At 61.4% G+C, this 26,919-nt stretch overlaps 3 protein-coding genes across 9 annotated transcripts; 2 read left to right on the top strand and 1 right to left on the bottom strand.

The window, feature by feature from the left end:
* Positions 1–3,471: 3,471 nt before the first annotated feature.
* On the bottom strand, positions 3,472–16,677 carry TLCD3B (TLC domain containing 3B). The gene is made up of 3 exons (XM_024114296.3): positions 16,450–16,677; positions 8,456–8,580; positions 3,472–3,559 (listed from the first exon to the last, which is right to left on the bottom strand). The coding sequence occupies exons 1-3, from the start codon at positions 16,477–16,479 to the stop codon at positions 3,472–3,474; spliced, it is 243 nt and encodes an 80-aa protein (XP_023970064.2). The 5' UTR covers positions 16,480–16,677.
* Positions 16,678–16,864: 187 nt separating this feature from the next.
* On the top strand, positions 16,865–19,869 carry LOC101939814 (uncharacterized). 7 transcript variants are annotated; one of them, XM_065591087.1, is made up of 5 exons: positions 16,865–16,885; positions 18,627–18,694; positions 18,787–18,906; positions 19,116–19,262; positions 19,565–19,869. In XM_065591087.1, the coding sequence occupies exons 2-5, from the start codon at positions 18,689–18,691 to the stop codon at positions 19,688–19,690; spliced, it is 399 nt and encodes a 132-aa protein (XP_065447159.1). In that variant the 5' UTR covers positions 16,865–16,885; positions 18,627–18,688; the 3' UTR covers positions 19,691–19,869. The 7 variants fall into 7 exon arrangements, with proteins under 7 accessions (XP_065447159.1, XP_023970067.1, XP_023970069.1 ...); XM_024114299.3 differs by having other exon boundaries at positions 16,865–16,987; XM_024114301.3 differs by lacking the exon at positions 16,865–16,885 and adding an exon at positions 17,573–17,764.
* A 4,278-nt stretch (positions 19,870–24,147) lies between these two features.
* Positions 24,148–26,553, top strand: LOC101939540 (crk-like protein). The gene is made up of 3 exons (XM_005314625.4): positions 24,148–24,450; positions 24,736–25,287; positions 25,654–26,553. The coding sequence occupies exons 1-3, from the start codon at positions 24,292–24,294 to the stop codon at positions 25,786–25,788; spliced, it is 846 nt and encodes a 281-aa protein (XP_005314682.2). The 5' UTR covers positions 24,148–24,291; the 3' UTR covers positions 25,789–26,553.
* The last annotated feature ends 366 nt before the right edge of the window (positions 26,554–26,919 follow it).

Genomic DNA, 26,919 nt, shown 5'->3' with positions numbered 1-26,919 from the left:
GCTGCTGGGGGGACAGGGGACAGGGGTGGCACACAGGGCAGGGAAGGTATGGGTGGCTGCTGGGGGGCCAGGGGCCGGGGTAGCACACAGGGCAGGGGAAGGTATGGGGGTGCTGGGGGGACAGGGGACAGGGGTGGCACACAGGGCAGGGAAGGTATGGGTGGCTGCTGGGGAAGGGGGGCAGTGCTGGGGGGTGCCAGGGACTGGGGGGGGAGTTGTGTGTGGGGCTCAGGCTGGCGAGCGCGGGGCAGGGGGGCGTGGCGGCACCGTGGCCTCGTGGGTGGGACGGGGAGGATCGATGGAGTATTGACGGGCAACAGCTGCTGCAAGGTCAGAGGGGACGCACCCTCCCCCCTCTGGAGCCTGGCATCTCCCCCCCCCCCGAGCCTGAGCCCAGCGCCTCCCCCCTCAGAGCCTGGCATCCCCCCCCCCCCGAACCTGAGCCCAAGCGCCTCCCCCCTCAGAGCCTGGCCCCTCCCTCCCCCCCCGAGCCTGAGCCCAGCGCCTCCCCCCTCAGAGCCCTGGCATCTCCCCCCCCCCGAGCCTGAGCCCAGCGCCTCCCCCCTCAGAGCCTGGCATCTCCCCCCCCCCCGAGCCTGAGCCCAGCGCCTCCCCCCCTCAGAGCCTGGCATCTCCCCCCCCCCGAGCCTGAGCCCAGCGCCTCCCCCCTCAGAGCCTGGCATTCCCCCCCCCCCCGAACCTGAGCCCAGCGCCTCCCCCCTCAGAGCCTGGCCCCTCCCTCCCCCCCCCGAGCCTGAGGCCAGCGCCTCCCCCTCAGAGCCTGGCATCTCCCCCCCCCCCGAGCCTGAGCCCAGCGCCTCCCCCCTCAGAGCTTGGCATCTCCCCCCCTCCCCCGAGCCTGAGCCCAGCGCCTCCCCCCTCAGAGCCTGGCATCTCCCCCCCCCCCCGAGCCTGAGCCCAGCGCCTCCCCCCTCAGAGCTTGGCATCTCCCCCCCTCCCCCGAGCCTGAGCCCAGCGCCTCCCCCCTCAGAGCCTGGCATTCCCCCCCCCCCGAACCTGAGCCCAGCGCCCCCCCCCGAGCCTGAGCCCAGTGCCACCCCCCTCAGAGCCTGGCATCTCCCCCCCCCCCGAGCCTGAGCCCAGCGCCTCCCCCTCAGTGCCTGGCATTCCCCCCCCCCGAACCTGAGCCCAGCGCCTCCCCCCTCAGAGCCTGGCATCTCCCCCCCCCCCGAGCCTGAGCCCAGCGCCTCCCCCCTCAGAGCCTGGCATCTCCCCCCTCCCAGAGCCTGAGCCCAGCGCCCCCCGCAAGCCTGAGCCAGTGCCACCCCCCCAGAGCCCGGCACCCCCCCCCGAGCCTGAGCCCAGTGCCACCCCCCAAGCCTGAGCCCAGCGCCCCCCCGCAGAGCCCGGCGCCCCCCCCCACCAAGCCCAGCACCTCCCCCATCTGGAGCCTGGCACCTCCCCCAGAGCCCGAGCCCAGCGTGTCCCGCCCCCCCGCGAGCCTGAGCCCAGCGCCTCCCCCCTCAGAGCCCGGCACCTCCCCCCCTCCAGCCCACGGGGCAGCCACAACCATGACCCACAGCCCTGCTCCCCCGCAGCTCTGCCGGTGCCCCTCACTCCCGACCCGCAGCCCCTGCTAGCCCAGCCCTGGGCCCCCCGATCTCTGCCCGTGCCCCTCACTCCTGCCCCGCAGCCCCCTGCTAGCCCAGCCCTGGGCCACCCCCAGCTCTGCCGGTGCCCCCACTCCCGACCCGCACCCCCGTGCTAGCCCAGCCCTATGCCCTGTCCCTCCTCCCACGCCCAGCCCCTCCACCTGCACCCCACCCCCATGCTGCAGTCCTGCTGCCAAATTGTGCTGACAGAGGCCTCTGCCCAGTGTGAGCTGATTAGGCCCCATGCCAGAGCCGCAGCCCAGGATGCTGCAGTGGGACAAAGGATTCTGGGGCTGTGGGTCAGGAGTGAGGGGCACCGCAGAGCGGGGGGGGCAGGGCTGGGCTGGCAGGGGCTGCGGGTCGGGAGTGAGGGGCACCGGCAGAGCGGGGGGGGGGGGCAGGGCTGGGCTGGCAGGGGCTGCGGGTCGGGAGTGAGGGGCACCGGCAGAGCGGGGGGGGGGGCAGGGGCTGCGGGTCGGGAGTGAGGGGCACCGGCAGAGCGGGTGGGGGCAGGGCTGGGCTGGCAGGGGCTGCGGGTCGGGAGTGAGGGGTACCAGCAGAGTGGGGGGCAGGGGCCCAGGGCTCGGCCAGCAGGGGCCGGTCTAGTCCCCAGCCCATGATGCGGAGCTGGGATAGAACCAGGTGTGTGTAAGATTTCCCATGATGCTTTCCTCTCACCCCGACCCAAGCCCATGAGCGCCTGTCAGAGGCTCAGGACTCTGCAGGCTCCAGGTGCAGTGTGGGGATGGGGCGGGGGGGGCGGGGGCAGCTGCCATGGAAACCAGCCCTCATCTCTCAGTCAGCTGGAGTGTGACAGGGTGCGGGGGGTCCTTGTAGGAACACAGCCTGGGGGGGGGCACCGCATTCATAGAGCTGGGATAGAACCAGGAGTTCAGGCTTCCAGCCCAATCCCAGCTCTAACCACTAGCCCCCCCTCCCCTCCCAGAGCCAGGAGAACCCAGGAGTCCTGGCTTCACCTCCCCCGCCCGCTCTAACCACCAGCCCCACACCCCTCCCAGAGCCAGGAGAACCCAGGAGTCCTGGCTGCCCGAGCTGTCCCAGCTGCCAGGTCAGGCCGAGGGGATTAGCTGGCTGGCCCCATCTGTGCTCCCAGGAGCGGGCGGGGGCTAATTCCGGCTCAGCGCTGGGGAGGAAGGCGGACAGGCCAGCGACACAGGGAGGGGATGGCGCAGGGGGCTGGAGCCTCCTGGACATTCTGCTGCCCAGCGCCAGGAGGGGGCAGTGTCCAGCCTACCCACTCTGCTCTCCATAGAGGAGTTAGGAATAGAACCCAGGAGTCCTGGCTCCAGCCCTCCTCCACCATAGTGGGTCCTAGCCCGGAATCTCTTAAAGGAGCCCATGGAAAGGGCCCTGTCCACTGTGCTGAACAAAGCAGCCACAGGCCCTTCAGCACCATAGACAGGGGAGACCGCAGCCTCGCTCCTCACAGCGCCCCCCGCTGGGCGAGGCCGGGCCCCGAGCGGCCGGGAGCTGCCCCTGGAGCCAGTGCCCCGCCCCCTCCCCACAGCACTCCTAGTGGCTGGAGGCCAACGCTGCTGCAGGGCCTAGCCAGAGCCCCCCGCCCCCCACAGCCCTCTCAGCCTCTAGCATGGCCCTGTCACTCTCAGCCCGTCTCCTCAGCCCTGTGGGGTGCTGGGCATTGGGGGGGCAGGACCTGGCCTGGGAAGGGCAGCGCCAGCGCTCTGCCCTGCTGCCAGGCTGCCCGGGGAAGTAGGCCGGGCCGGGGGGGGGGGGAGCGGGCTAGGCCATGTGCGGGGGGGAAGCGGGGGCCAGGCCAGGGGGGAACAGGGAGAGCAGGCCAGGCCGGGAGGGAGCGGGGGCCAGGCCGGGGGCTGACTCACTGGTCATCGATAACGTGCTGGCAGGAGCTGAAAATGATGTATCCGGCTGTGGAGGCCATGATGGCTTGGATGGAGGAGACCAGCCTGCAGGGGAGGGAGGAGAGGTTAACGGGAGCCGACCCACAGCCCCCCGGCAGCCAGCCCGAGGCACCAGGGTCTGTGCCCATAAGTGCTGCTCCGCAATCTGTGGGGTGCAGAGGGGCCTAGCGAGAGCTGCTGGGGGAGCACATGGCCCAGCTGGTGTCCCAAGTCACTGCATTGAAATCCCCTCAGGTGTGCTGCTGTGAGCAGAGGTGGGGGGATCCCCAGCCTCTGGGGGGCCCCTCCCCCACGGGGATCCCAGACTCCAGGGGGCCCCCTCCCCCACAGGAATCCAAGCCAAAGGCATCCAGGTCACCCCTCCGCAGTCTCTAACCCTGGCCATCCTTGTCCAGAGCAGCCAACTCCCCAGCACTACCCCCCAACACCCCCACTAGCTGCCCGCTGCCCTCCTCGCGGCCCCCCCTCCCCCCCAGGGCTGTGCGTGGCCCACCAGGGCAGGCTGCTCCCCGGCCTCGCACGTCCCACCCACCCAGGCTAAGCAGCCGGCACGGACACCCCATTGCCCCCCGCCCGCTGCCTCGGCCTGACAAACGGGCCCTCCAAGCCTCTGCCTCATGAGCCAGTGCATGGCTGCATCCCTCCGCTGCCACTGCCTCCTTCCCTCCGCTGCCTCCATCCCTCCATTGCCACTGCTCCTTCCCTCCGCTGCCACTGCCTCCTTCCCTCCATTGCCACTGCCTCCTTCCCTCCGCTGCCACTGCCTCCTTCCCTCCGCTGCCTCCATCCCTCCATTGCCACTGCCTCCTTCCTCCGCTGCCTCCATCCCTCCATTGCCACTGCCTCCTTCCCTCCGCTGCCACTGCCTCCTTCCCTCCGCTGCCTCCTTCCCTCTGCTGCCACTGCCTCCTTCCCTCCGCTGCCTCCATCCCTCCATTGCCACTGCCTCCATCCTCCGCTGCCACTGCCTCCTTCCTCCGCTGCCTCCATCCCTCCATTGCCACTGCCTCCATCCCTCCGCTGCCACTGCCTCCTTCCCTCCGCTGCTTCCATCCCTCCATTGCCACTGCTTCCATCCCTCCATCCCTCCGCTGCCACTGCCTCCTTCCCTCCATCCCTCCGCTGCCTCTGCCTCCATCCCTCCGCTGCTTCCATCCCTCCATTGCCACTGCCTCCATCCCTCCGCTGCCTCCATCCCTCCGCTGCCACTGCCTCCTTCCCTCCGCTGCCTCCATCCTCCATTGCCACTGCCTCCATCCCTCCGCTGCCTCCATCCCTCCATTGCCACTGCCTCCATCCCTCCGCTGCCACTGCCTCCATCCCTCCGCTGCCTCCATCCCTCCACTGCCACTGCCTCCATCCCTCCATCCCTCCGCTGCCACTGCCTCCTTCCCTCCATCCCTCTGCTGCCACTGCCTCCTTCCCTCCATCCCTCTGCTGCCACTGCCTCCTTCCCTCCGCTGCCTCCATCCCTCCACTGCTTCCATCCCTCCATCCCTCCGCTGCCACTGCCTCCTTCCCTCCGCTGCCTCCATCCCTCCGCTGCCACTGCCCTCCTTCCCTCCATCCCTCCACTGCCACTGCCTCCATCCCTCCATCCCTCCGCTGCCACTGCCTCCTTCCCTCCATCCCTCTGCTGCCACTGCCTCCTTCCCTCCGCTGCCTCCTTCCCTCCGCTGCTTCCATCCCTCCATCCCTCCGCTGCCACTGCCTCCTTCCCTCCATCCCTCTGCTGCCACTGCCTCCTTCCCTCCGCTGCCTCCATCCCTCCGCTGCCACTGCCTCCTTCCCTCCGCTGCCTCCTTCCCTCCGCTGCCACTGCCTCCTTCCCTCCATCCCTCCGCTGCCTCCTTCCCTCCGCTGCTTCCATCCCTCCGCTGCCACTGCCTCCTTCCCTCCGCTGCCACTGCCTCCATCCCTCCGCTGCCTCCTTCCCTCCGCTGCTTCCATCCCTCCGCTGCCACTGCCTCCTTCCCTCTGCTGCCTCCTCCCTCCGCTGCTTCCATCCCTCCGCTGCCACTGCCTCCATCCCTCCGCTGCCTCCTTCCCTCCGCTGCCTCCATCCCTCCGCTGCCACTGCCTCCTTCCCTCCGCTGCCACTGCCTCCTTCCCTCCGCTGCCTCCATCCCTCCGCTGCCACTGCCTCCTTCCCCCATCCCTCCACTGACACTGCCACCTTCCCTCCGCTGCTTCCATCCCTCCATCCCTCTGCTCCCACTGCCTCCTTCCCTCCATCCCTCCGCTGCCACTGCCTCCTTCCCTCCACTGCTTCCATCCCTCCATCCCTCTGCTGCCACTGCCTCCTTCCCTCCATCCCTCCGCTGCCACTGCCTCCTTCCCTCCGCTGCTTCCATCCCTCCCGCTGCCACTGCCTCCTTCCCCCATCCCTCCGCTGCCACTGCCTCCATCCCTCTGCTGCCACTGCCTCCTTCCCCATCCCTCCGCTGCCACTGCCTCCTTCCCCCATCCCTCCGCTGCCACTGCCTCCATCCCTCCGCTGCCACTGCCTCCTTCCCCCATCCCTCCGCTGCCACTGCCTCCATCCCTCCGCTGCCACTGCCTCCTTCCCCATCCCTCCGCTGCCTCCATCCCTCCGCTGCTTCCATCCCTCCGCTGCCACTGCCTCCATCCCTCTGCTGCCACTGCCTCCTTCCCCCATCCCTCCGCTGCACTGCCTCCATCCCTCCGCTGCCACTGCCTCCTTCCCCCATCCCTCCGCTGCCACTGCCTCCATCCCTCTGCTGACACTGCCTCCTTCCCTCCGCTGCTTCCATCCCTCCGCTGCCACTGCCTCCATCCCTCTGCTGCCACTGCCTCCTTCCCCCATCCCTCCGCTGCCACTGCCTCCTTGCCTCCGCTGCCACTGCCTCCTTCCTTCCATCCCTCCGCTGCCTCCATCCCTCCGCTGCCTCCATCCCTCCGCTGCCATTGTCTCCTTACCTCCATCCCTCCACTGCTTCCATTCCTGTACCCCTCTGCTGCCACTGCGTCCTTCCCCCATCCCTCCACTGCCACTGCCTCCTTCCCGCCACTGCCTCCTTCCCTCTATCCCTCCACTGCTTCTATCCCTCTGCTGCACTGCCTCCTTCCCTCCACTGCTTCCTTTCCTCCATCCCTTCTATGCTAGTGTCTCTTTCCCTTTATCATTCTTCTATCCCTGTCTCCTTCCTCCATCCCTGACTCCTTCCCTGCATCCCTCCTCCAATCCGTGACTGCTTCCCTCATCCTGCATCCCTCCTCTGGTCCCTGTCTCATTCCTCCATCCTGCATTGCTCCTCCGTTCCCTGACTGCTTCCCTCCACCCTGCATCGCTCCTCCAGTCCCTGTCTCATTCCTCCATCCTGCATTGCTCCTCCAGTCCCTGTCTCATTCCTCCATCCCTGCATCCCTCCTCCGGTCCCTGACTGCTTCCCTCCATCCTGCATCCCTCCTCCGGTCCCTGACTGCTTCCCTCCATCCTGCATCCCTCCTCCATTCCCTGACTGCTTCCCTCCATCCTGCATCCCTCCTCCGTTCCCTGACTCCTTCACTGCACCCTGGGGTACCTGGCTGAGATGATGACAGCGTCGGCCTCATCCCACTGCAGCCAGGGCAGCCGCTTGAGGCTATTCTTGGCCAGCAGGAAGAGCCCTGGGAAGACGATGCTCCCAGCCACCAAGGCGTGAAACATCTCTGGTGGGGTGCGGAAGGGGGGGACTCACACAGACCAGGGTGGGGGCTTGGGATTGGGGGGATCAGTGGGGCTGGGGATCCGACCTTGCTGAAGCTGGATGGAGGACAGGCCTGGGGGCTGCACATGGTAGTGGGGGTGATGGGGGGCAGGCAGCGGCTGCTTGGATCCAGGCAGTGGCTCTGAGGCCGGCTGTGACAGAGAGAAAGGGGGGGGAGAGGGGAGGGAGAGAAGGGGATGGAAGGGGAGGGGGGAGCAGCTGTCAGGCGCTGGGTGGAGGGACTTAAAGGGACAGCAGCGGAGAGTCCTGTGCTGGAGGTGGGATGGAGGGCAGGAGGAAGGGGGTCACAGTGGTCGGTCAGATGGGCATTGGGAATGGGAAAAGGGGTGCAAAGGATGGATGCGAATGGAAAATGGAGACTGGAAAGGGAGTGGGAGTGCAGCCAGCAGGCAGCAGATGTGAGGGGCATCAGCAGAGCTGGGGGGGGAGGGAGCCCAGGGCTTGGACAGCAGGGGGCTGTGGGTCAGGACTGGGGGGCACTGGCTGAGATGTGGGGTGGGGGAGCTGAGGGCAGGGATAGGACAGGGGCTCGTGTTCTAGATTTTCCAGAATCCTGGTGTAAAGGCCCATGGCGTGACACTGATTTACACCAGCTAGGAACTGGTCCTTTCACTAAGTACTATCTTGGTCCAGCTGCAACCAGGCTGGTTTAATGTGCCTTGCAATGGACTGAATGGAAACCAGGATTAAAATGGGGGTGTGGGGGGTCTCAGGCCCCCGGTCATAGCCAGGCTGGGGCAGGGGTGTCGGGGGCCAGAGAAGGGGAACGCGCGCGCGCGCGCACACACACACACACACACTTTGGTCTAATCCCATAATCCTGCTGGCACAGGCAGAGGCAGGTGGGGATCAAGGTCAAGGCCCAGCTTGAAGGGGTTTAGTATTTAACCCCTTCCTCTCCCTGGGGCACCAGGGCAATCAGCTCAGGGCTAATCCCCCCAGATGGCAGAGGGTCCCCCCTCCCCGTGTGCTAAGCTGGAGGCTCCAGGTGGTACCTGCTGAGCCAGTGACCCTGGAGTCACCTCTGGGGTATAGCGGAGACTTCTGAACCACCAGCCCCATCTTGTGGCTGAGGGAGACCCCCCTCTCCTGCATGAGCCAGGGAGAGAACCCAGGAGTCCTGGCTCCCAGGCCCCATCCTGCTCTAACCACCAGACCCCCCTCTCCTCCCAGCCCCGCGGAGAGAACCCAGGAGTCCGGGCAGCTTTACTTGGCAGCGACGTAGATGGCACGCAGCTGGTCCATACCCAGGGCCCGGGTGCGGTGCAGTGCCCAGTGGAGGGCGAAGAAGAAGAGGGGGAAGACGCAGCAGCCGAAGAGGAAGATCAGGGCCATCTGGGAGGAGAAGGAATTTGAAAGCAGTGAGAAAGAGGGTGCTGGTGACGCTCTAGTACCCCACCTGGGGGAGTCCCCCTTCCCAGCCCCCCTTCTCACCCCCCTGGGACGTCTGCCATTCACCTCACAGCTACCCCTCCTCATCCCCCCACAACTGTCCCTGCCCCCAAACAATCCCGTCCCTCCCGCCCACAGCTACCCCTCCTCCCATGCTCCTCCTCCCCACACAACTGTCCCTGTCCCCCGAACAATCCCCTGTCCCTCCCCCCACAGCTACCCCTCCCATGCTCCTCCTCCCCCCACAACTCTCCCTGCCCCCCGAACAATCCCCTGTCCCTCCCCCGCACAGCTACTCCTCCCATGCTCCTCCTCCCCCACAACTGTCCCTGTCCCCCCCAAACAATCCCGTCCCTCCCCCCCCACAGCTACCCCTCCCATGCTCCTCCTCCCCCACAACTGTCCCTGTCCCCCCCAAACAATCCCGTCCCTCCCCCCCACAGCTACACCTCCCATGCTCCTCCTCCCCCCACAACTGTCCCTGCCCCCCGAACAATCCCATCCCTTCCCCCCCAGCTACCCCTGCCATGCTCCTCCTCCCCCCACAACTGTCCCTGTCCCCCCCAATCCCATCCCTTCCCCCCACAGCTACCCCTCCATGTTCCTCCTCCCCCACAACTGTCCCTGTCCCCCCCAAACAATCCCGTCCCTCCCCCCCACAGCTACCCCTCCCATGTTCCTCCTCCCCCACAACTGTCCCTGCCCCCGAAACAATCCCATCCCTTCCCCCGCAGCTACCCCTCCCATGCTCCTCCTCCCCCCACAACTGTCCCTGTCCCCCCAAAAATCCCGTCATAAGAACATAAGAACATAAGAAAGGCCGTACCAGGTCAGACCAAAGGTCCATCTAGCCTAGTATCCTGTCTACCGACAGTGGCCAATGCCAGGTGCCCCAGAGGGAGTGAACCTAACAGCAATGATCAAGTGATCTCTCTCCTGCCATCCATCTCCACCCTCTGACAGACAGAGGCTAGGGACACCATTCCTTACCCGTCCTGGCTAATAGCCATTAATGGACTTAACCACCATGAATTTATCCAGTTCTCTTTTAAACACTGTTATAGTCCTAGCCTTCACAATCTCCTCAGGCAAGGAGTTCCACAAGTTGACTGTGTGCTGCGTGAAGAAGAACTTCCTTTTATTTGTTTTAAACCTGCTGCCTATTAATTTCATTTGATGACCCCTAGTTCTTGTATTATGAGAATAAGTAAATAACTTTTCCTTATCCACTTTCTCCACATCACTCATGATTTTATAGACCTCTATTATATCCCCCCTTAGTCTCCTCTTTTCCAAGCTGAAGAGTCCTAGCCTCTTTAATCTCTCCTCATATGGGACCCGTTCCAAACCCTTAATAATTTTAGTTGCCCTTCTCTGAACCTTTTCTAGTGCCAGTATATCTTTTTTGAGATGAGGAGACCACATCTGTACGCAGTATTCGAGATGAGGTCGTACCATCGATTTATATAAGGGCAATAATATATTCTCCGTCTTATTCTCTATCCCCTTTTTAATGATTCCTAACATCCTGTTTGCTTTTTAGACCGCCTCGGCACACTGCGTGGACATTTTCAGAGAACTATCCACGATGACTCCAAGATCTTTTTCCTGACTTGTTGTAGCTAAATTAGCCCCCATCATATTGTATGTATAGTTGGGGTTATTTTTTCCTATGTGCATTACTTTACATTTATCCACATTAAATTTCATTTGCCATTTTGTTGCCCAATCACTTAGTTTTGTGAGATCTTTTTGAACTTATTCACAGTCTGCTTTGGACTTGACTATCTTTAGCAGTTTAGTATCATCTGCAAACTTTGCCACCTCACTGTTTACCCCTTTCTCCAGATCATTTATGAATAAGTTGAATAGGATCGGTCCGAGGACTGACCCTTGGGGTACACCACTAGTTACCCCTCTCCATTCTGAGAATTTACCATTAATTCCTACCCTTTGTTCCCGGCCTTTTAACCAGTTCTCAATCCATGAAAGGACCTTCCCTTTTATCCCATGACAGCTTAATTTACGTAAGAGCCTTTGGTGAGGGACCTTGTCAAAGGCTTTCTGGAAATCTAAGTACACTATGGCCACTGAATCCCCCTTGTCCACATGTTTGTTGACCCCTTCAAAGAACTCTAATAGATTAGTAAGACACGATTTCCCTTTACAGAAACCATGTTGACTATTGCTCAACAGTTTATGTTTTTTTATGTGTCAGACAATTTTATTCTTAACAATTGTTTCGACTAATTTGCCCGGTACAGACGTTAGACTTACTGGTCTGTAATTGCCGGGATCACCTCTAGAGCCCTTTTGAAATATTGACGTTACATTAGCTAACTTGGGTACAGAAGCCGATTTAAAGGACAGGTTACAAACCTTAGTTAACAGTTCCGCAACTTCACATTTGAGTTCTTTCAGAACTCTTGGGTGAATGCCATCTGGTCCCGGTGAATGCCTCCCCCACACAGCTACCCCTCCCATGTTCCTCCTCCCCCACAACTGTCCCTGCCCCCCGAACAATCCCGTCCCTCCCCCCACAGCTACCCTTCCCATGCTCCTCCTCCCCCACAACTGTCCCTGCCCCCCGAACAATCCCGTCCCTCCCCCCCACAGCTATCCCTCCCATGCTCCTCCTCCCCCACAACTGTCCCTGCCCCCCGAACAATCCCGTCCCTCCCCCGCACAGCTACCCCTCCCATGTTCCTCCTCCCCCCACAACTGTCCCTGCCCCCCGAACAATCCCATCCCTCCCCCCCACAGCTATCCCTCCCATGCTCCTCCTCCCCCACAACTGTCCCTGCCCCCCGAACAATCCCGTCCCTCCCCCGCACAGCTACCCCTCCCATGCTCCTCCTCCCCCAACAACTGTCCCTGCCCCCCGAACTATCCCGTCCCTCCCCAGCACAGCTACCCCTCCCATGCTCCTCCTCCCCCCACAACTGTCCCTGCCCCCCGAACTATCTCGTCCCTCCCCCGCACAGCTACCCCTCCCATGCTCCTCCTCCCCCCACAACTGTCCCTGCCCCCCGAACAATCCCGTCCCTCCCCCCCACAGCTACCCCTCCCATGCTCCTCCTCCCCCCACAACTGTCCCTGCCCCCCCAAAACAATCCCCTGTCCCTCCCCCGCACAGCTACCCCTCCCATGCTCCTCCTCCCCCCACAACTGTCCCTGCCCCCCGAACTATCCCGTCCCTCCCCCGCACAGCTACCCCTCCCATGCTCCTCCTCCCCCCACAACTGTCCCTGCCCCCCGAACAATCCCGTCCCTCCCCCCCACAGCTACCCCTCCCATGCTCCTCCTCCCCCCACAACTGTCCCTGCCCCCCCAAACAATCCCATCCCTCCCCCCCACAGCTACCCCTCCCATGCTCCTCCTCCCCCCACAACTCTCCCTGCCCCCCCAAACAATCCCGTCCCTCCCCCCCACAGCTACCCCTCCCATGCTCCTCCTCCCCCCACAACTGTCCCTGCCCCCCTGAACAATCCCCAGTCCCTCCCCCGCACAGCTACCCCTCCCATGCTCCTCCTCCCCCACAACTGTCCCTGCCCCCCGAACTATCCCGTCCCTCCCCCGCACAGCTACCCCTCCCATGCTCCTCCTCCCCCCACAACTGTCCCTGCCCCCCGAACTATCTCGTCCCTCCCCCGCACAGCTACCCCTCCCATGCTCCTCCTCCCCCCACAACTGTCCCTGCCCCCCGAACAATCCCGTCCCTCCCCCCCACAGCTACCCCTCCCATGCTCCTCCTCCCCCCACAACTGTCCCTGCCCCCCCAAAACAATCCCCTGTCCCTCCCCCGCACAGCTACCCCTCCCATGCTCCTCCTCCCCCCACAACTGTCCCTGCCCCCCGAACTATCCCGTCCCTCCCCCGCACAGCTACCCCTCCCATGCTCCTCCTCCCCCCACAACTGTCCCTGCCCCCCGAACAATCCCGTCCCTCCCCCCACAGCTACCCCTCCCATGCTCCTCCTCCCCCCACAACTGTCCCTGCCCCCCCAAACAATCCCATCCCTCCCCCCCACAGCTACCCCTCCCATGCTCCTCCTCCCCCCACAACTGTCCCTGCCCCCCTGAACAATCCCCAGTCCCTCCCCCGCACAGCTACCCCTCCCATGCTCCTCCTCCCCCACAACTGTCCCTGCCCCCCCAAAACAATCCCCTGTCCCTCCCCCGCACAGCTACCCCTCCCATGCTCCTCCTCCCCCCACAACTCTCCCTGCCCCCCCAAAACAATCCCCTGTCCCTCCCCCGCACAGCTACCCCTCCCATGCTCCTCCTCCCCCCACAACTCTCCCTGCCCCCCTGAACAATCCCGTCCCTCCCCCGCACAGCTACCCCTCCCATGCTCCTCCTCCCCCCACAACTGTCCCTGCCCCCCGAACTATCCCGTCCCTCCCCCCCACAGCTACCCCTCCCATGCTCCTCCTCCCCCCACAACTGTCCCTGCCCCCCGAACAATCCCGTCCCTCCCCCGCACAGCTACCCCTCCCATGCTCCTCCTCCCCCCACAACTGTCCCTGCCCCCCCAAAACAATCCCCTGTCCCTCCCCCCCACAGCTACCCCTCCCATGCTCCTCCTCCCCCCACAACTGTCCCTGCCCCCCCAAAACAATCCCCTGTCCCTCCCCCGCACAGCTACCCCTCCCATGCTCCTCCTCCCCCCACAACTCTCCCTGCCCCCCTGAACAATCCCGTCCCTCCCCCGCACAGCTACCCCTCCCATGCTCCTCCTCCCCCCACAACTGTCCCTGCCCCCCGAACTATCCCGTCCCTCCCCCCCACAGCTACCCCTCCCATGCTCCTCCTCCCCCACAACTGTCCCTGCCCCCCGAACAATCCCGTCCCTCCCCCCCACAGCTACCCCTCCCATGCTCCTCCTCCCCCCACAACTGTCCCTGCCCCCCGAACAATCCCATCCCTTCCCCCCCAGCTACCCCTCCCATGCTCCTCCTCCCCCCACAACTGTCCCTGCCCCCCCAAAACAATCCCCTGTCCCTCCCCCGCACAGCTACCCCTCCCATGCTCCTCCTCCCCCCACAACTCTCCCTGCCCCCCTGAACAATCCCGTCCCTCCCCCGCACAGCTACCCCTCCCATGCTCCTCCTCCCCCCACAACTGTCCCTGCCCCCCGAACTATCCCGTCCCTCCCCCCCACAGCTACCCCTCCCATGCTCCTCCTCCCCCCACAACTGTCCCTGCCCCCCGAACAATCCCGTCCCTCCCCCCCACAGCTACCCCTCCCATGCTCCTCCTCCCCCCACAACTGTCCCTGCCCCCCCAAAACAATCCCCTGTCCCTCCCCCCCACAGCTACCCCTCCCATGCTCCTCCTCCCCCCACAACTGTCCCTGCCCCCCCAAAACAATCCCCTGTCCCTCCCCCGCACAGCTACCCCTCCCATGCTCCTCCTCCCCCCACAACTCTCCCTGCCCCCCTGAACAATCCCGTCCCTCCCCCGCACAGCTACCCCTCCCATGCTCCTCCTCCCCCCACAACTGTCCCTGCCCCCCGAACTATCCCGTCCCTCCCCCCCACAGCTACCCCTCCCATGCTCCTCCTCCCCCCACAACTGTCCCTGCCCCCCCAAAACAATCCCCTGTCCCTCCCCCGCACAGCTACCCCTCCCATGCTCCTCCTCCCCCCACAACTCTCCCTGCCCCCCGAACAATCCCGTCCCTCCCCCCCACAGCTACCCCTCCCATGCTCCTCCTCCCCCCACAACTCTCCCTGTCCCCCCCAAAACAATCCCCTGTCCCTCCCCCGCACAGCTACCCCTCCCATGCTCCTCCTCCCCCCACAACTCTCCCTGCCCCCGAAACAATCCCCTGTCCCTCCCCCCCACAGCTACCCCTCCCATGCTCCTCCTCCCCCCACAACTCTCCCTGCCCCCCTGAACAATCCCGTCCCTCCCCCGCACAGCTACCCCTCCCATGCTCCTCCTCCCCCCACAACTGTCCCTGCCCCCCCGAACTATCCCGTCCCTCCCCCGCACAGCTACCCCTCCCATGCTCCTCCTCCCCCCACAACTGTCCCTGCCCCCCGAACAATCCCGTCCCTCCCCCGCACAGCTACCCCTCCCATGCTCCTCCTCCCCCCACAACTGTCCCTGCCCCCCGAACAATCCCGTCCCTCCCCCCCACAGCTACCCCTCCCATGCTCCTCCTCCCCCCACAACTGTCCCTGCCCCCCCAAACAATCCCCTGTCCCTCCCCCCCACAGCTACCCCTCCCATGCTCCTCCTCCCCCCACAACTCTCCCTGCCCCCGAAACAATCCCCTGTCCCTCCCCCCCACAGCTACCCCTCCCATGCTCCTCCTCCCCCCACAACTGTCCCTGCCCCCCCAAAACAATCCCGTCCCTCCCCCGCACAGCTACCCCTCCCATGCTCCTCCTCCCCCCACAACTGTCCCTGCCCCCCTGAACAATCCCGTCCCTCCCCCCCACAGCTACCCCTCCCATGCTCCTCCTCCCCCCACAACTGTCCCTGCCCCCCTGAACAATCCCGTCCCTCCCCCCCACAGCTACCCCTCCCATGCTCCTCCTCCCCCACAACTCTCCCTGCCCCCCTGAACAATCCCCAGTCCCTCCCCCGCACAGCTACCCCTCCCATGCTCCTCCTCCCCCCACAACTGTCCCTGCCCCCCGAACAATCCCGTCCCTCCCCCGCACAGCTACTCCTCCCATGCTCCTCCTCCCCCCACAACTGTCCCTGCCCCCCGAACAATCCCGTCCCTCCCCCCCACAGCTACCCCTCCCATGCTCCTCCTCCCCCCACAACTCTCCCTGCCCCCGAAACAATTCCCTGTCCCTCCCCCGCACAGCTACCCCTCCCATGCTCCTCCTCCCCCCAAAACTGTCCCTGCCCCCCCAAACAATCCCCTGTCCCTCCCCCGCACAGCTACCCCTCCCATGCTCCTCCTCCCCCCACAACTGTCCCTGCCCCCCCAAAACAATCCCCTGTCCCTCCCCCGCACAGCTACCCCTCCCATGCTCCTCCTCCCCCCACAACTCTCCCTGCCCCCCCAAAACAATCCCCTGTCCCTCCCCCGCACAGCTACCCCTCCCATGCTCCTCCTCCCCCCACAACTCTCCCTGCCCCCCTGAACAATCCCGTCCCTCCCCCGCACAGCTACCCCTCCCATGCTCCTCCTCCCCCCACAACTCTCCCTGCCCCCCTGAACAATCCCGTCCCTCCCCCGCACAGCTACCCCTCCCATGCTCCTCCTCCCCCCACAACTCTCCCTGCCCCCCCAAAACAATCCCCTGTCCCTCCCCCGCACAGCTACCCCTCCCATGCTCCTCCTCCCCCCACAACTGTCCCTGCCCCCCGAACAATCCCGTCCCTCCCCCGCACAGCTACCCCTCCCATGCTCCTCCTCCCCCCACAACTGTCCCTGCCCCCCGAACTATCCCGTCCCTCCCCCCCACAGCTACCCCTCCCATGCTCCTCCTCCCCCCACAACTGTCCCTGCCCCCCGAACAATCCCGTCCCTCCCCCGCACAGCTACCCCTCCCATGCTCCTCCTCCCCCCACAACTGTCCCTGCCCCCCGAACAATCCCGTCCCTCCCCCCACAGCTACCCCTCCCATGCTCCTCCTCCCCCCACAACTCTCCCTGCCCTGCCCCACCCCCCAGATCTACCCCTGCCCCTCCTCTACACCCTACTCTCCATCCTATTTGCATACATTTGCATACTGTTAAACACTCAGCCCCTTCATTGGCTGCTGACTTTGCCCCACGTGCAGCTATTTGCATACACGACACACGTCGCAGGCAATTGGTGAAGAAATCTGCATCTCATTACCTCGCTCTCCTGCCCCTGCCTAATTTCCATGCGCCTCCATAGTAGTCTTGGGAGAGTAGCTAATTAGCATATTTGCATACACGCCGAAGCGACTAATGAACTAATTTGCATATTATTACTTCTTGCATACTAATTACACCTAGGCGGTCCCGCCCACTTCCAGCCATTAAGAGTCTTTAGGCTGAATAATTGTGCATGTCATTAGCCCGCCCCTAATGAATAATCAATGACGCCGCTCCGGGTGACGCACCCCCTCTCCCGTCTGAGGGGACGCCTGCCCCGCGCCGCCGCCTGCAGTGCGCATGCGCTCCTCCGCCGGGCGGGCAATGGCGCGCGCGCCCAGAGCTCCAGTGCGCATGTGCTGTTGGCGCTGGCTGCCAAGGGCCCGGCGCGAGGGTGCAGAGCAGTTAACGGTCGTTCTATTCTGAGCATTCCAGTGAGCCCGCGTTCGCGCCGGACCTTCTGATTGGCTGCGTCGGCGAGCCAATTGCGATCCGCGGAACGGCCGTGTTGCTGGGCAGGGCAGAAGGAAGACGGGGTGAAAGGGAGATTCTGGTTGGCTGTGGGCGACGGGCACTAGACGCAAGATGAGAAATCGCTGAAATATCGATATAATTTACGGCGGGCCATGGACTGGGGCGGGGCCTGGCCTTGGGGGAGGGGCCACGTGCTGGGGCGGGGCCTGGCCAATGAGGGCGGGGCCATGTGTTCAGGAAGGCTGGACAGCCCTGGCCAGTGGGAGAGAGAGCTTTCTAATTAGACAGAAAATTCTGCACTGTGATTGGTTGGCCCTATTGACCAATCCGAGAGCAGTCCATGTTTTATTTACCGTTGTACTCCATATCCCTGTGTTCTGATTGGCTGGGGGCCAATCACAGCTCTGCATGTTTTGGGCCAGACCCATGCTCCTGAGTGCTGATTGGCTACAAGTTCTTGACCCATCGTTCCAGAGAGCATACCCCCCGCCCCCCCGGGCTCTCTCTGCTTTCGGATTGGCTGAGGAGATCAAAGGATTCATCTCTGTCCAATATGCGCAATCCCTGTGTTCTGATTGGCTGGGCTGGATTACATCTTGTATCCTCGCGCCTCGGGCTGGCAGCCACTGGCCAATCAGAGCAAAGGAGATGTCAGCGGGCTCAGGCTGCACTCTTTGCTGACTGGCTGTATGTTATCGGCCACGCCTCTGTGGTCTCTATGGTTACCAGCAGCCAGCCAGTGAGATGTCGTGCCTAGGCCCAAGGAGCTAGTGGGCCTCTGCGGCCACTTCCAATGGACTGGGGCCTTGCCACGTGCTCGCTTCTGGCGGTCATTTCCGGTAACACTGCAGCTCCCCCGCCCCTGCAGTGCGTTTCTGTCCCATGTACAGGACTAACTTCCGGTGCAAAGTTGCAATGGCGACTTCTCACGTCGTCACTTCCGGAAGCCCGTGCGTCAGAGTCCTTTAGTCCCTCGTGTGGCCCCGTAGCGCCGGCAGGGCGGGGCCAGGGCTCCTGCGCCGTCGCTTATGGCAACAGAGGGACGCGCGCGAGCAGGGCGGGGTATCGCGGGACGTCGGGGCAGCGGCGGCGAGCGGGCGAGCGGCGTGTTCTGCGGACTCATGAATATTCATGAACTGGTTTGGTGCTAATCAATATTCATGAGATGTGAACAGCAACGAGGGCGATCGTGACCTAATCAATATGCATATTTCAATAATAAGGGACAGGTCTTTTGAATAATTTGCATATTTGAATGTCAATTGGGGGTGGGACAAACTCAGCCTAATTAATATGCATGTTAGTTATTAACGAAGGGGGTGGGGCCCCACTTCAATGAATATTCATGAGGAGCTGGTCTCTACCAATCATGGGCTGGGCCTGAGGATCATTAATATCAATTAAGCAGATGACTATGCACTGTCATGTGGTATAAGCGTTTGCCTCGCTCTCAGGTGCTGAAGCCCCGCCCCCGAGGGACGGCTCTGGGTTGGACCGTGATCAGTAGGTTTCAGAGTGAACCATGTAGCTGGGGGCAGCAACCTGCTCCTCTGGGACCTGCTCCCTGCCTAGGGTGGGTAGGTTTGAGGCTGGGGTGGATTGGTGGGGGCAGTAGGTTTGGGGATAGGGGTGAGGTTCAGTGGGGCAGCTTACGGGGACCAGTCCTTGCTGGGTTGGCTCTGATCTGTCTGTCTTTCTCAGATGTGGCACCCTAGGGGCGAGCAGAGACCCCAACCCCTCTGAGGATCCCCCCCAATCCAGGAATGGCTGTAAGTCTCCCCTCCTCCGCTGCCTCCCCCTCCTTGTGTCTCCCCCCAGGCTCTCTGACCTGCTCCCCCTCTCCTGTCTCTCCCTGTTGTAGACCCCCACGCCGGGCCCCCCCAGCTCCCTCCTTCTGCCCCTCCCAGCCATTGTCTTCATCACTGTGGCCGCCTACCTGCTCCTCCTCCTCCTCATCCTCGTGCTGCGCCACTGCCTGCTGGTAAGGGGGCACAGATAGGGGGACAGGGGTCTATACTGGGGGGCAGTGGGGAAGGATATGGTGGAGGGGGAGGCAGGGTGGATATGGGGGGGATATTCAGGGGTGTCACAGGTGGGGCAGGCCTAGGGGGTCAGAGCAGGGCTGGGCAGGTCAGCTGAGGGGAGGGGTGAGTTGGCCCTTCCATCTCTCACCCTCCCTCCACTCCCCAGGCCCATGGACTCTGCCCTGACTGTTGCTGGTGTGAGAAGGGGATGCTGGGGGGGCCCTGCCACTGCTGCCTGGCCTGCGCCGAGGCGTGCGACTGTGCCCCTCTCTCCCTCATCCGTTGCCTGGACACCTGTTGTCCCCGACGCCAGGTGAGTGACCCCCAAACCCTTTGGGGTACTGGCCCCATTACATATCCTGGGGCAGGCAGTCCTGTATATAAATGTTCTTGTGGTGGGTAGTCAGGGTTTACAACCCCCTAGTAAATAACCTGGGAGCGTCGTCCTGCGGATTAATACGGCCTTTAAATGTCTTGTGGCGGGTAGTCCTGTGGGCTACCAGCCACTGCTTAACATCAGGACTACCTGCCACATAATAGTCACTGTTTAATATCAAGGAGCGAGTAGTCCTGCAGGTTAACAGCCCCATTTTTTTTCTCTCTCTCTCTCTGCAGGGCTGGGAGCTCAGCACCTGCCCCCCTTTCCCTCGCTGCTGCCCCCTCTGTGACTGTGCCTGTGCCTACCAGCCCCCGGACTGTCAGAGCATCAATTGCATCTGCTTTGAGGTCAAACTGCTCTGAGGGGAGCCCCGCAAGAAAATCAGGGGACTCCCCCATTAGAGACTCTGACTGGCATGTACTCACTAATGCTGGATTGTGGGGATCCCCTGCTCCCCAAGTGGGGTGATCCCTTCCTCATTTTGTTACACGACCCCCAATATTTGTAACTCCAACTTTTATAATAAAGCAGCTTTGAGATACCTTGCCTTGTCTGTCTGCTCTTGGGTGTTGGTGGATCAGAACTGGTGCAGCCATGAAAACGTTCTGGCCATCAGACTTTCCGGACTGTCTACTGAATTCAGGCCAAATCAGGGAGACATTAGCCATCACAGCTATGCTTGGTCCAGTAACTGCTCCCCCTCAACTAGCCCTGGAGCCCCTCTGTGACGGGTTGGATCACAGAACCCCCCTTGGGAGCTGCCACCCGATGTGCCAAGACTACTTCTGCCCCTGCTTTCCTGCCCCATCAGCTTAGGACTTCAGTGCCCTGCCTGGTTTGAGCCAGACCCGCTAGCCTGCTGCAAACCCAGACCCAGGTCTGAACCACGTCCCCTAACAGCTGTAGGCTTGACTGAAAGCAGCTTACAGAAGTGTTCCTGTCTCTAACACTCAGATGCCCAACTCCCAATGGGGTCTAAACCCAAATAAATCCATTTTACCTGGTATAAAGCTTATACAGGGTAAACTCAGAAATTGTTCGCCCTCTATAACACTGATAGAGAGATATGCACAGCTGTTTGCCCCCCAAGGTATAAACACCTACTCTGTGTTAATTAACAAGTAAAAAGTGATTTTATTGAATACAGAAAGTAGGATTTAAGTGGTTCCAAGTAGTAATAGACAGAACAAAGTAACTCACCAAGCAAAATAAAATAAAATGTGCAAATCTATGTCTAATCAAACTGAATACAGATAATCTCACTAGTTCCAGAATGCTCCTTTTACAGACTAGTCTCCTTTTAGCCTGGGTCCAGCAATCACTCACACCCCCTGTAGTTATTGTCCTTTGTTCCAGTTTCTTTCAGGTATCTTTGGGGGTGGAGAGGCTCTCTCTTTAGCCAGCTGAAGACAAAATGGAAGGGTCTTCTCTGGGCTTAAACAGACTTTCTCTTGTGGGTGGAGACCCCCTCCTCACTCCTATGCAAAATCCAGCTACCAAATGGAGTTCTGGAGTCACCTGGGCAAGTCACATGTCCATGCATGACTCAGTTCCTTACCAGCCAAGCCACATTCCTGGGAAAATCCAGATGTGGATTGGTGTCTCCAAGTTCATTGTTGGCTTAAGGGTTTCTTGATTGGGCACTTACTGAGAATAGTCTTTTCTCAGGGAGCTGACCAACTGCTTCACTAAACCCTACTCCGAATCAAACAAGTATGCAGCCAATATTTATAACTTCGAATACAAAAATGATACATGCATACAAATAGGATGAATAGATTCAGTAGATCATAACCTTTACAGAGATATGTTACATGGCATATGTAGCATAAAACACATTCTAGTTATGTTCTATATATACACCCATAAGCATATTTCTATAAAGCCTTATGGGTGGCAACGTCACACCCTCAATTGGGGGTCCCTGCCCACCAGCTTCACAACCCCACTATCCCTGTTTTGGGGTGTCTACGCCTGCAGTGCTCAGCTGAGAAGCAAGGGACAGCGTTCCCAGTCTAGATAAGGCAGCTGAAATGAAACCTCACACTGCTGTTAACTCCGAACCTTACTGATGACACTGTCCAGCTCCAGGCTAAGGCAGCCCGTTTGTGGGAGAAAATTATAGGAGGTGATGGGGATGAGTGCCCACTGCATTCCAGGGCAGAACTGTCCTGAAACAGTAGCTCATCTCTTGTTAACTCTGAACCCTACTGCTGACCTCCATTAAGAGCAGATCTTTTAGAAAAACACCCCATCTTGATTTAAAAAATTGCCAGGGCTGGAGAATCCACCACGACCCTTGGGGAGTTGTTCCAGTGGTTAAGTCCCCTCACTGTTACAAATTCATTCCAGTCTGAATTTGTCTAACTTCAGCTGCCAGCCACTCGATGGTGATAGGCCTTTCTCTCCTGGATTGAAGAGCCTGTTATTAAATCTCTGTTCCCCATGTAAGTACTTATAGACTGGGATCAAGTCACCCCTTCACCTTCTCTTTGTTAAGCTAAATAGCTGGAGCTCCTTGACACTACCTGTAAGGAGGTGGTCTGATCCTTTAATTATTCTTGTGGCTCTTCTCTGAGCCCTCCCCAACTGAGCAACATCCTCCTTGAATTGTGGCACCAGAACTGGACACAGGATTCCAGCAGCAGCCGCACCAGGACTACAGACCAAGGGAAAAATCACCTCTCTGCTCCTGCTCAAGATTCCCTTGTTTATTAAAGCTGCAGCGTGTGTCTCACTGCTTTATTCCTAGTGTGACTATTATCACTGCGTTATTGTGTATTTATTTTATTCATAGTAGTTTGGGGTTTATTATTTCATTCACTTTGCGTTTATAACAGTTGGTGTATTTGAATTTGTTTTATTTTGATATTACCGATTGATATTGGAGTATATTAGTCTGTTCAGTCTGTAGCCAATTCATTATTTATTAGTACTGAGGATTTATTGTGTCATTGCCAATTTCCTTTTTGAATCTCAGAAGCTAGGGTCATTAAAGAATTGGCTGTACCCCCCATCATTTCCTGCAACTGAAAATTTAAATTAATAAACACTGAAAAAATGCTTAAAAATGAACATTAGTATTATCCATCCAAATGATAAATCTAAGTCTACCAAGGTTGGGGATAGTGTATTTTTTTATATGTGCTGTTTTATTCCTACTCAACTTTTTATAAGTGTTTTGGTAGATATATTTATTTTTATTGTATTCCTAATTTACCTTTTCTTTTAGTCACTGTGTAGTTACTGAGTTGAGTTCTTAGCAGAGTTCCTTGTTGGATTTCGAATGGCAATCGCAGTCCCGTTCGATGATGGATTTGATTAGTAAAGTGCTTATGGGTGATTTAGGTGTTTCTAATCCATTAGGGGGTTTATTGGCATCGTTCATTCCAACAGAGTTGAATCTAAATCTAGGCATAAAAATCAACTATTATTATTACAACATAATCCAGTCCGGGCTCTGGCAGGAACTGGAGAGACCCCCCACTCCCATCCCAGAGCCAGGGAGAGAACCCAGGCGTCCGAGCTCCAGCCCCCCCGCTCTATCCCACCAGCCCCCACTCCCATCCCAGAGCCAGGGAGAGAACCCAGGCGTCCGAGCTCCAGCCCCCCCTGCTCTATCCCACCAGCCCCCACTCCCATCCCAGAGCCAGGGAGAGAACCCAGGTGTCCGGGCTCCAGCCCCCCCTGCTCTATCCCACCAGCCCCCCCTCCCCTCCCAGAGCCAGGGAGGGAACCCAGGAGTCCTGGCTCCCAGCCCCCCCTGCTCTATCCCACCAGCCCCCCCTCCCCTCCCCTCCCCTCCCCGAGCCAGGGAGGGAACCCAGGCGTCCGGGCTCCAGCCCCCCCTGCTCTAACCCACCAGCCCCCCCTCCCAGAACCAGGGAGAGAACCCAGGCGTCCGAGCTCCAGCCCCCACTGCTCTAACCCACCAGCCCCCCGTCCCAGAGCCAGGGAGGGAACCCAGGCGTCCGGGCTCCAGCCCCGCCTGCTTTAACCCACCAGCCCCCCCTCCCCTCCCCGGGAGAGAACCCAGGCGTCCTGCCCACCCCCAAGATGGCCGCCGGCCCCTCCTGCCAGCCCCCGCCATGGCGGCCGCCGGGGCCAGCGCGTCACTTCCCCTCGCCATGTTGCCGCGGTGACCGGGCTGGGGCTGGAGGAGGCGGATTGGGGGGAGGGGCAGCGGCCGGTGCCAGCGGGGCCAAGCCCCGGCAGAGGCGGGGTGCGCTGGGGGAGGGGGCAGGGTTTGGGGGTGCACAGGCGGGAGGGGCTGCATTGGGGAGGGATTTGGGGTGCGCAGGGGGAGGGGGCAGAGTTTGGGGGTGCACAGGCGGGAGGGGCTGCATTGGGGAGGGATTTGGGGTGCGCAGGGGGAGGGGCAGGGTTTGGGGGTGCTCGGCACTGGTGGGCTGCACTGGGGAGGGATTTGGGGTACACAGGACTTGGGGGGACTGCAGAGGGGCAGCAGGCGCCTGGGCAGGGATTTAGAAGGTGCTCTGGAATTTGGGGGTGCAGAGGAAGGGGTGCTGGGGAGGGATTTTAGGGGCACACAGGAGCAGTTCATTGGAGGACAGGGGCTCCTAGGGCAGAATTTGGGGATGCCCCAGGGTTGGCATTATGTGGGGGGTCCGCATTGGGGTGGGGCATAATTTAGGGGTGCTCCTCTGGCGGCTGCATTTGGGGGAAGGGCTCTAGGGAGCAGCAGAATAGTTTGAGGGGTGCTGCTTGCCAACGAAGTGAGAGGGTTTGGGAGGGAGAAGGGGGGTGCCTGGTAATTTGGAGGGGCTGTTTCCTTGCAGGGAAATTCAGGGGGCCCTGTTAATTTGGGGGCTATATGCCCAGGAGATTTGGGGAACTGCGGGGGTTCCCCTTAAATATGAGGGCTCACCTGTGGATTTGAGAGGGCTGCATTGGAATTGGGGGGTGCCCCTAAAGGGGGAGTCCCCACTACCCCCCCAGAGCCATGTCGTCTTTCGGGGACTCCAACGAGTGGTACATGGGGTCGCTGAGCCGCCAGCAGGCCGTGGCCTGTCTCCAGGGTCACCGACCCGGCACCTTCCTGGTGAGGGACAGCTCCACCTGCCCCGGCGACTACGTCCTCTCGGTCAGCGAGAACGCCAAGGTAGAGAGGGGGAACTGGCCCCGCACCCACTGGGGGGGGAGGCATCTGGGGATGGCAGGAGAGGAAGGGACAAAATGGGGGGCAGGAGGGGCATTATTGGGGGAAACCATGGGTTTGGGGGGAGAAAATCACCCTAAATCCAGGAAGAACCCAGGAGTCCGGGGGGGAGAAGATGGGGGGGGAGGGGGGGGGGCTGGTGAATGTTCAATGTGTAACCCTGTCTGTCTGTCCCTGTCTCCACCCCCATCTCTCCCTGGCTCCCCCCCCCCCCCCCCCGCCCCCCAGGTGTCTCACTACATCATTAACAGCCTGCCGGGCCGGCTGAAGATTGGGGATCAGGAGTTCGAGGGACTCCCAGCGCTGCTGGATTTCTACCGGGTGCATTATCTGGACACCACCACGCTAGTGGTGCCCGTGTGCCGGGGCCCCGCGGTGCCCGGCCCGGCCCCGCCACCCCCCACCGAGGGGGGAGGGGACCCGGTGGCGCTGCCTGCCGGCCCCGCCCAGCCCTGTGAGTGGGTGCAGGCTCTCTACGACTTCGGCGGCAATGACCAGGAGGACCTGCCTTTCCGCAAGGGGGATCCGCTCCGGGTGCTGGGCAAGCCGGAGGAGCAGTGGTGGACGGCCCAGCGGGTCGACGGGCGGGTGGGCATGATCCCGGTGCCCTATGTCCAGCCCTGGCGCCCCCAGGCCGGCGTCCTGCTGGGGCCCTATGCCCACCCCAGTGTAGGCGGCCCCCCGGCGCCCCTGCCCACCCCCCGCAATGGCCCCGTGGTGGCCAGGGCAGTACAGCGGCGGGTACCCAATGCCTACGACAAGACGGCGCTGGCTTTCGAGGTGAGTGTGTGGGGGACCCAGGAGTCTGGGGGTGACGGGACCTGGATTCCAGGGGACCCAAGTATATGAGGGAATCCGCCCTCAGGATCCTGAGGGTTCCAGACATTCTGGGGGAATGGATACCAGGGACCCCAGCATCCAGCTGGAGGGCGGGCAGAATTAGTCCCTGATTCGGGGGGATCAAGGCAAGGCGGGAGAATTGACCCTGCACCCTAGAGGACCCAGGTGTCTGGGAGCATTGGGGGCAGGGGGGAAATTAGTCCTTGATTCTGGGGACCCAGGTGTTGGGAGACAGGGGCAGTAGGGGCGACTAGGCCTGCTCCGGAGAGAAATCTGACTCAGTGACCTTTGCCCTCTGACCCCCAGGTGGGTGACATCATCACGGTGACGAAGATGAACATCAACGGGCAGTGGGAGGGGCAGCTGAATGGGCGCAGCGGGCACTTCCCCTTCACCCATGTCCAGATCCTCGAACCCCAGAGCCCGAAGGAGGCCAGCTGAGCCCCGCGACCCCTGAACTTCGACCTTGGGCAGCAGGCTGAGCCCCACGACCTTTGAACTGTGACCCCAGGGCAGCCAGCTGAGCCCCGCGATCCCTGAACTCTGACCCCAGGGTGGCTGACTGAGCCCTGTGACCCCTGAACTCCAACCTGGGGCGGTCGACTGAGCCCCATGACCCCTGAAATCTGACCCCAGGGTGGCCGTCTGCGACCCCCTGGTCACCCGAACCTTGGACGGTTGCAATTTGACCCTTCTGTTGATGAACTTTGACCCTTTGTTAGCTCCCTGAACTTTGACCTTTTGATTTGTTGTGGGTTGGTTACAGAGTGTTGAACTTTGACCCTTGGCCCCTTGCCTGTGTACTTCAGCCTTTGGCTCATTGACCTTTGAGCCTTGGCTACTTGAAGAAGACTGTGTGTCATTTGCCTTTGAACCTCACTACATTGAACGTGTGACCGTTGAACTCGTAGCCTCTGACCTTTGAGCCCCCTGGTTGTTGGCCCTTGGGCCTCCTCTGGCTCTTTGACCCCTTGACTTTAACCACTATTACTTCCGTGTCGTGACCCCCGACACGCACCCATGGTGTATTTCATGCAGATGCTGTTTGCACATGAATTAATTTGGGGGTGGGGGGATCCTGGTTCTCATTGGACGACTGAGGTCTGGATCCGGGTCCGAATGGCCCTTCCCCGTCTCTGAGGTCTGAAGGCCCCCACGTGTGTGATGCGCCCTGTGTTCCTGCTACATTAAAGCTCCTGGTGATGACTTTGCCTGAACTCAGCTCCTTGGGGGGTGGGGGGGAGCTAGAGCATCGCCATGGTATCCCAGACCTTGGCCATGGGCCAGCTGGGGTCTAGAGCATCACCAGAGTAACTTGGATCCCAGGCTGGGGTCTACAGCGTCACCATGGTAACTTGGATCCCAGCCTGGGGGGGCACAGCTGGGGTCTAGAGCGTCACCAACTTGGATCCCAGCCGGGGGTGGGGGCTAGCTGGGGTCTAGAGCATCACCAACTTGGATCCCAGGCTGGGGGGGGGGGGCTAGCTGGGGTCTAGAGCGTCACCATGGTAACTTGGATCCCAGGCGGGGGGCTAGCTGGGGTCTAGAGCATCACCATGGTAACTTGGATCC

This window comes from Chrysemys picta, chromosome 4, assembly GCF_011386835.1.
Source record: "Chrysemys picta bellii isolate R12L10 chromosome 4, ASM1138683v2, whole genome shotgun sequence".
In the NCBI taxonomy this organism is placed as follows: domain Eukaryota; kingdom Metazoa; phylum Chordata; order Testudines; family Emydidae; genus Chrysemys; species Chrysemys picta.
This window is presented reverse-complemented; position numbering and strand designations above follow the sequence as displayed.